This window comes from Nanorana parkeri, unplaced genomic scaffold, assembly GCF_000935625.1.
Source record: "Nanorana parkeri isolate BGI_ZX_2015 unplaced genomic scaffold, ASM93562v1 scaffold259, whole genome shotgun sequence".
Classification (NCBI taxonomy): Eukaryota; Metazoa; Chordata; class Amphibia; order Anura; family Dicroglossidae; genus Nanorana; species Nanorana parkeri.
The window spans coordinates 1140257-1149937 of NW_017306527.1; the positions used below are offsets into that span (position 1 = coordinate 1140257).

At 41.5% G+C, this 9681-nt stretch overlaps 1 protein-coding gene across 1 annotated transcript in view; it reads left to right on the top strand.

The window, feature by feature from the left end:
- Positions 1 to 9681, top strand: part of LOC108787399 (vacuolar protein 8-like) — a 56485-nt gene that overhangs the window by 25951 nt on the left and 20853 nt on the right. The window contains exons 7-8 of the mRNA XM_018556936.1: positions 6775 to 6900; positions 7263 to 7308. Of these exons, the coding sequence (XP_018412438.1) occupies positions 6775 to 6900; positions 7263 to 7308 (172 nt within the window). The remainder of the gene's footprint in view (positions 1 to 6774; positions 6901 to 7262; positions 7309 to 9681) is intronic.

Genomic DNA, 9681 nt, shown 5'->3' on the forward strand with positions numbered 1-9681 from the left:
GGAATCTTGCCACTGGCAGCTGTCATTCCTTGGCTGAAACTATTCAAGCACTGTGTGTGTGCTTACAATTCAAAAAAAAATTGAAAAAGGGGGGAAAAAGTCATTTTCGATTTTGGCCTGACAAATTCTGCTGCGGGAGGTGCGATGCAGTGGTATTCATTTCAATGTAATCATGAATGCGCCTCCCACCCACATTGTGATCACCCGCAATGACGTGCTTTCAAGTGCAGTGCGATTTTCAAAACATTGTGCATGCAGTCTTTTTCTGAAGTAAACTTTGTAACACTCCATTTGTGTATTTTGATTTTAAATTTGAGGATGGCATTTATTCAATTTTTTTTAATCAGATTAATCGAAAAAAGAAATAGCCAATTAATCGATTATGAAAATAATCACTTGTTGTAGCCCTAGAACAAGCCCTGAAGCAGTTTATATTTCCCGCTGATACAGCTATCCACTCTCAATAAAATATCCCCATTTACAATTATACCTCATCCCCCTCCAACTCCTTGTTGTGCCCTCACGTCTTTCTGGAGGTACTTGGTTTAAGCAGTGTATTGCCATATGTGCATCTTTTAAATGGCCATAGACTATATTTCTAACAAATATTCTGTCAAAAGTTGTACTTGTGGCCTAACTGCACTGTTTTGCAAAGAACGTACTGTGCATGAAGAGCATAGCTATATTGTAAAGCCAAGCATTTTATTTTATTCACAAACTTGAAAAACAGCCTTTATTCTAGTCTTCTATGCAATACAAAATCATTAATGTATTCTAAAATATTGCTAGTATAACTGCCTGAAATATATTTTAATATCTTTTTTGAAGTCTCCTGCTTTGCAGAAATTAAATTTAATAGAAGAAAATGCAGTTAATTTCACAGTGCTGTCAGTCTAACAGGTTTAGAGGAGCTGGGAGTGGAAGTAGTGGAGTGCAAAGAGAACCTCTACATTGTGGTGATGGTCATTAATACTATAATGGGCAGATGACGCAGGAAGCTACAGATCTGCTGTATTGAATATTTGGGTCACTCTTCTGGCTATGGTGTGTGTGTGTGTCTGTGTGTGTGTATTACAGTAGAGGCCGATCAGAAATATATAAGTATTTTGGTAGATAAAAACATATATATATATATATATATATTTTCTTTTTTCATTTCAGAAATATATATCATGTATGTATAGCAGCACTCCTATGATTTAAAATAAGCCATTTAAACAAATTTGACTAAAAGGAAAGTTTAATTCTTTTAATGTAAAAAAAATTACTTTAAGGTAACGTTGTGATAGCTAAAAATAATCACTCAAAATGTAATGTACTCTAAATTTTAGTGAAAATTCAGGTCTCGCTGCATGCTTACTGTTCTTTGGTCAGTCTGAAAGATGTTGTATATGTTATTTAAACTATTGGATTATGTCAAGAGACATGAGATTGACATACAAAGCCAATAATTCAGAGTTGGGTACCACTCATGTGCCTAATCTGAAACAGTATTGTTTTGTTTCTTTCATGATGCTATTTAATTAGTTTTGATGGTACCCTGCACATTGCTTTCTTAGGCCTCCTTCGGACAGTCTGCGTCCAACCGCGGACACCAGACTCGCACGGGTGTGCAAGTTAAGGGTGTACGAATGGCTGCATACGGCCGCGTCCTCCCATGGGGAAGAACAGGCTGCTGCAAGCAATTACACACAGCACCTGTCCCTCCGGGGATCGGCCCGATTATGGGCATGCACGCTGCACGGACATGTACGCTACGGATGCATTGATACCGTTTTTTTGGTATCTAGTACGGATATTTATATTTCTGTACTCACCGATACCGGTACTTCTGTTTGCATGGAGCCGGCTTCATGCTCACTGGTGGCACTGCTGGTCAGAGGAAATCTCCCACTGACCGGAAGTTCTGGCATCGGGGGTAAGTATTGGAGCATTTGGGCGAGTACGAGTACCCTCCCAAATACTCAGTATTTGCATTGATACTAGTATCGGTGCATCCCTAATGTACTCCCAAACTGAATGAGGCCTTACACTGTCACAGGCCCAGCCCTTAAGTATTTTGGTGGGTTCTAGTTAAAATAATACAGATGCTCCTCGCTTAACGACTTACCTGTTTTGCGACCACTCGAACTTACGACCGTCCTCCTCCGACCTCGCGCGCCAGTGCGACGTGTCGCCAGGGGAAGTGACGTCCTCCGATCTTCACTGCAAGTCCTGATGAGTATTTTCAGTGCCCGATGTACAGTACACTGTTCGGTACTGTACATCTGCAACGCTATACAGTACTGTACTAATGCAGTACAGTACTGTATAGAGTTCCTCACTTAACGACCTGGTCGTAGGAAATGAACTCGGTCGTTAAGTGAGGAGTACCTGTATACACTAATTGAACCTGATCCATTTCTTAGAAATATTAGTTGTTTATGAAGGCGAATACTATGCGGTGGGTCGCTGATCAGAAACAAGAATATGTTTGAACACATTCATGTTCTAGGTGGCTTACCAACTAATGAAAATGACGGCACTGGATCATACTTCTTTATGCCCGGGGTGTTAAATCCCCTTCTTCTGCAGGCCATTTTTTAGTATTCAGCGCTGCAGTAGTTTGACATTTATTCAATCATGCAATGCTGTTACCACATTTAATTTTAAATAATGTTTTGGGGGATGGCTAGAGATTGCTTTTGGTGACATTTAATCACCGCTGGGTTTTTAATTTTTTTTTTTTACTATATATAAAAAAAAAAATACAGGAAATTTAGAAAAAAATAAACTGTTTCAAACATTTTATTACCCAATTTTTTCGTAAAATATGGGGTTGTGTCGGGTAAAAAGATACCAAACATGTCAGGCTTCAAAACTTCGTGTGCCCACAAAATCTCAAACTACCAAACCCAAAATTACCCATATGTGACGCTTTAAAAACTTTTACTGCTCATAAATTTAGTGGTAACCATGATTAATGGCCCTAGAATTATTGCTCTCACTCTGACGTTCACAGTGATATCTAAAATGTGCGGTGCATTTGTGTTTTCGCACGTAGGCGCACCTGATGAGCGTTTACGTTTCTATGGGCATGTATGTGGGGGGAAAAAATAATTTTGCTTTTTTTTTTTTTTTTTTTTTTAAATTTATTTTGTAATGTGGCTTTTAATTTTCTTTATTTTTGTTCTCTACACTTTACTTTATTGCTAAAAAATGGCCAGCCATACAACCCCTCAGGGGTTGGACTGCTGAGGACAGGGGGTAAAGTAATTTTCTCTGAATCCCCTTTCTGATTGTTTGGGGCATCCGAAAAATACCTGTGTCATGCCAACAGTAAAACATCCTGAGATCATTCATGTGAGGGGTTGCTTCTCAGCCAAGGGACTGGGCTCACTCACAATTTTGCCTAAGAACACAGCCATGAATAAAGACTGGTACAAAAACATCCCCCGAGAGCAACTTCTCCCAACCATTCAAGAACAGTTAGGTGATGAACAATGCCTTTTCCAGCATGATGGACCACCTTGCTATAAGGCAAAAGTGATAACTAAGTGACTTGGGGGAAAAAATATCAACATTGTGGGTCCATGGCCAGGAAACTCCCCAGACTCCCATTTAGAACTTGTGGTCAATCCTCAAGAGGCAGGTGAACAAAAACCCCCTATAAATTCTGACAAACTCCAAGCATTGGTTATACAAGAATGGGCTGCCATCAGTCAGGATGTGGCCCAGAAGTTGATTGACAGCATGCCAGGGTGAATTGCAGAGGTCTTGAATAAGAAGGGTCAACACTGCAAATATTGACTCTTTGCATAAACTTAATGTAATTGTCAATAAAAGCCTCTGACTCTTACATTAAAGTAATTGTAATTATACTTCAGTATACCATAGTAATATCTGACAAGGAGATCCTAAAACACTGAAGCAGCAGACTTCGTGAAAATTAATATTTGTGTCATTCTCAAAACTTTTGGCCACAGCTGTATGTTTGTTTCTTTTCCATAGAGGGACACAGGAATTCAGAATGGTTATGCTGCTGCCTACAGGAGGATTGGATACTGGCAAAAACAAAATTGTGGGCTAGCCCAGTATGCCTTAGCATCCCTCAGTTTTGTGTCGGTGTCCTAGGAGGATGGACATCTTCTGTCCTGCAGAAAACGTAATGTATCAGAAATCTTGATGGATGAAAAAAATCTCTTCTATCAAGATTCCTGATCTACTGCTGGGCTGGTCTCCCTATCACCGCTATCTGGATCGGCCTTTCCTAAGCTTGACTTTGGAGTGCCATACCCAGACCCAGCTAGCCCAGAATGTGACCTTTTGAGCACTGTGCTCTGCATTGTGGCGCTTTCCAGAACTGCGTAGACTGTAAAGGTTTGCCACGGAGAATACTCTGTCCACAGCTGTGACACAGCTCCAAGTATGACCCTGTTTCAGAAGACAAATCACTGCTCCAATTCTCACACTTACTTCCCACGTCAAGAGTGTTCCAGCTTCATACAAATACCACACTCCAGGAGTCGCGTGCACGCTCTGCGTTTTCTTTCCCGCCATTCAGCATTCAATAAGCACATTTCAGCTGCTGTTTCTGACTGCCTCCCTACAGTGACCTGGCCGCCTAATCCTCTTCTGCTATACAGCAGCTGGGTTTGTGAATATTTCAGGCCTAGCCTTGTACCCTGGATCTGTGCTGTCCCTGCCTTGAGCTGCAACATATTGGATTGTAGACACAAAGGGGGCTGTCCCAGGTGGCTCACGGGCCCCTTACTGTCCCGTTGCTGCTTGCACTGTGCCCTATGAGGTGTCTGACACTGGCGTCCTGGAATTTTGTCCTCTGCTTAAGTCTATGCCATCTATGGGGCCATGCCCAATGAAGCCAGTGAAGACTCCATCAGCTCTATCCCACACGGGTTTTCACACAGTCATGTGGGATTTCTTGGGACAAATGGCAAATTTGATTGATCTCTCTGACTGCAGAGGCCACAAGCATGCTTTCATACCGTCCCCTGTAGAATCCCTATCTGACTGCGTGTGGCATTAACAGCCACACGCAGACACTTATCAATTAGCCAACGATCCTACACATGAGAAGTCACAGGCTTATGCCATTATCCCCAAGATCCTCTTGGCTCTTATTGTAAGCACCACTTTAAACCTTGAGGATCAGTTGGTAGCTTCTACTAGTGCAGTGTAAAGGAGTTCCTAGAGGTCTCCCATCTCATTTTAAGTCTCCTGCCAGTGAATACGAGGAGGACTCTTTGGTTAAAATATTGGGTTGCATGACAGGCATGCAAAAAGTGTTTGCTCCATATGCCCTTCAAGGGGCATAGTTGCCCTCTACCCGTTTCCCCCACCAGAGGAAAATCACTGCACATGGAAAGCATCCCTCAGTTGGTGCGAGTCAAGAAACTTTCATCACAGAAAATTCTCAGTGGGACAAACCCTGGCGTTTTTTCATGAAGGCTTAGATCAAAATCTCGCCCTTAGCACTATCAAGGGTCAGTTCTTGGCCCTTGTGATCTTGTTCCAGAGACCAATGACTTCTCATTCTTTGATTTTAAGACCCTTGTACAGGGTGTTTCCCCTGTGTGCTTCCCTGCAACTGTGTGATCTGGTTTTAGTTCTCTCAGCACTCCAAAAACTGCCATTTGAACTGATCAGAGATATATTTCCCTTGCCACTCTCTTTCACAAGGTTACATCCTCGTTGCCATTTACCTCTGCAAAACAAGTGTTTTATCTGCTGGTCTTCTCTTGTAAAGAACCCTTTCTGGCCTTACACAGGGTCAAGATGGTGGTTTCAGCCTTTTTACCTCAACCAAGACATTGCTGTTCTGTCCCTCCTGCCTATCTCCAGATCATTAGAAGAAGGTCTCCCATCATTATCTCGATTGTAGTCCAGGCGGTGGGCGGTGTGGGTTTACCTGACAGCCACTGTGTCCACTGTGACTTTTCTTAATGGTTCCTATAAAGGAGAACCTGTTTCTCGTTCCACCATTTTTCAGTGGCTCCACCCTTTTCCATTAAGGCATAGTTTGCTAAAACTGTGAGTGGTTTTTGGGCTTTTTGGAATCGGGCAACTTTTTCTTATATTTGCAAGGCTGCCATCTGCTCTTCTACTCGCAAGTTCTCTAAGTTTTTTACCAGCTGGGTTTTCAGGCCTCTTCCCATGCAAGGCTTAGGCGTAAGGTGCTTTAGGTGGCTCTTTAAGCTGCAGGAAGTCACTCATTTCTTTTTTTTTTTGCAGGCCTGTTAATGTTCTATTGTTGTCCACCCCTCAATTGGACTGCTTTTTAAAAAAAAAAAAATTTGTACTAACTGTAAAATATTTTTCTTGGAGTCCATTTGAGGAACGCAGGTCACACCCCTCTATGTCTATGATTTTGCTCTTGGTACTGTTTAAAAAAACAAAACTGAGGCATGCTGGAAGGAAGTAGGGGTTATACTGAGCTGGCCACAATGTTTTTGTTTGCCAGTGTTCAAATCCTGTAGGTGACAGTATAATGTGTCACTTTTTGAATTCCTGTGTACCTCAATGGACTCCCAAGAAAAAGATTTTACTTTAAGTACAAAACTGATAATTTTCCTTTTTATTATACCCCACTGGAACATTCAGCAACCTTTCATAGTATTATACTGCATGGTTGATAAAAAGGTGAGTTAGTGTTTTCTTTTATGATATTTTGACTGAACCATTTTATAACATTTTTAAAGTAAGTGTGTAAGCAAGACAAATGGTTTTATGACCTTTTTAAAGACTGTGTCTGTCTTTGTTTCATCTTTCTTGCAGTACTACAGTTGTGCCTCCTTGGGTAACATTGCCGCTAATCCAGAGCATCATAAAGCCATGCTAGCCATTGGTGATAAATTCCTACTCCGTATGCTGGTCTCTCTGATGTCTTCCTCTGTGCAGAAGGTGATGTTATATTTTTAAAGCATAGTGATGCACACTATTTACATTCTTTAAAGGGAACTTGTTGGGATGGAAATATGTAAGTTGCCCTCGATGATAGAAAGGCAGTCACCTTGATCCCTCAGTACCAGGTATTTCTCTATTGCAGCACATGAGGAAATGTGGCATAGTGCAGCACTGCAGAGGTGTACTTACCGTGTGTGTGTGGGGTGTGTTTTTTATTTTGCCCATATATACACTTTAACTTTACTGTTAACACAGAGGAGTGGTTGAACTTTGCATGTCCATGGTCATAAACCGCAAATAAGCTCTGTGGAATAAACCTGTTCTGTCCCTCTCACTTTTTTTATTTTTGTTTTAACCAGGTCTCAAGTCAGGCGTGTCTTTGTTTAAATAACCTAGCTTCAAGTGGTAAGGGATTTGTTCATTGCTTTTTACTAATAATTAACTTTTTTTTTCACAAAGGAGTGTTGCAATATTTCATATGCTGTGGTTTTGTTTAAAGGAGAACTATGGGTTTAAGTCTTTTCCCCATAGTTCTCCTTAGGGTAACAGGAGGACACAAACCAGCATTCTCCCATCACCCTAGGCTCAGTATACCGTGAGCTGTAGCTCGCGGTATACTGGAGACGCCGCAGCTGAAGCGGATCCCGACAATTGTGCCGGGATACTGAAATGTATAGCGGTTTCTATGTTTACTTTAGCAATATTTTCAAAAATATTAAATAATTGTCAGGTAAACATGTTTGTTTGGGAAGTAACTATTTTATACAAATAAAAAATATAGAATCTCAGTTTATACATTTGTAAATGGTGAAAGAATTTTAAATCGGATTCCCTTCGACTGGCATTTTCTGATGGAAACCTGTATAAAAGACATACAGGTGAAACTCGAATAATTAGAATATCGTGCAAAGTTCATTTATTTCACTAATGCAACTTAAAAGGTGAAACTAATATATGAGGTAGACTCATTACATGCAAAGCAAGATAATTCAAGCCGTGATTTGTCATAATTGTGATGATTATGGCTTACAGCTCATGAAAACCCCAAGAACCCCAAATCCACAACCTCAAAAAAGTAGATTATTACATGCAATCAATAAAACAAGGATTGTACATAGAACAATATCGGACCTCTGAAAAGTACAAGCATGCATATGTACTCAGTACTTGGTTTGGGCCCCTTTTGCAGCACTTACTGCAATTACTTTTGCATGATATTCTAATTATTCGAGTTTCACCTGTATGTAGACTACCCCGGCTGACCACTCTTTTTAAATGCTTTCTCCAGGTCAGTGACTCAGGAAATATTGATGCTATCGAGTTGACATGACAACCAGGCGACTAATTTATTTAAAAGCAGAATTTAGCAATGGCAGGCTACATATTGAGCTTACTTCAGGTTTCCTTTTAGGTGTCGCCAACTGGCTTTTAACCCCTTTACGACGGTGTAACACGTACATGTGGTGTCACTGAAGTGGGCTTTCTTACGTGGCGCTGCATAAATGCAGCATGTGCTTGTACTGGAAGTGTTCTGGATTGTGAGACAGCACAGCACATTGACAGAACTGTCACCTACAGCTCCTGGTCTTTGTCTAACTATTGGGAGCTGACAGGACTAGGTCCCAATCATGTGATCACTGTCATAGACTGTCTCCGTGATCACTAGTAGGAGAGCCCTCTACTTTGACTTTCTCCTCTGTTCTACAGTACCCTTTTGATCTCCTGTCACAGAGCCGTGCCGGTCCCGGCTGCATCGGGCACAGCGGATCTCGGGACCGGCAACGGCAGTGACAGCTGCTGATACAAGCGATCGAGCGTCTCTCGAGACGCTCGATCGCTTGACTGTAAAGCTCCCGGCCGGCCGTGTAATTACAACAGCCGGCCGGGAAGCTGCTCGTTGGGCTCCACTGTCTGCTCGTCGCAGACGAGTGGATTTTCGAGCCCTGCCCATGAGCAATCTATCCGCATTTACCACCAAATTAAGGCTCATTTTGTCCTGAAAAAGAAACCCAAGGCATAATTCACTTGAATACACTATGTAGCTGCAACAGCTTTACTAACACATGCCAAAGCTGATAAACTGAGTTCAGCCTTGTTGGACCTTCCATCAATAAAGTCTTAAAGTATACTTAACGCTCTCGGTTGTTTTTTTGCATATATCTACTGCTAGCAAGCAGTAGATATATGCAAAAAAAAATATTTTTTTTAATAAAGAAAAGTTACAAAAAAGGTTATTTACTTACCTGTGTAACCGACGCTCACTTCTGCCTGACGATCTGGAGCTTCGTGAGCGGCCGAGCAGGATGATGGGACGGGCGCAAGCACAGTACAGATCTTCGGCGTGGAGAAGAGGAGAAACTCGGTAAAAGGCAATGCATGCAGTCATGAGCGTGCACATCGGACAGACATCGTAGGACACAGAAGACTCAGCAGTCAACGCTGGATCAGAGACCGACACCAGTGCTGGAGGGATTGCTGAACACAAGTGGAAGGAAGATGATCGGATCAAGAAGCATCATTTAGGGTAAGTCCTTAAATCAGCATGGCAGGGGAAGGAAAGGTTTTGTGACTTTGTCTCTTTTAAGGATATTGGGTATCTATGGTGTGCTCTATATTTGTCCCTGAACCATAAGTTAGACAACCCTTACTTACATGTTTAACATGTGACATATTGAAAAAAAGAACATCAAATATTTAATTATGAAATTGTGTATTTGTTATTTTAAGGATCATGTCTGGCATGACTATCTTATTTTGTTATACTAAAGCCTTTTGTAT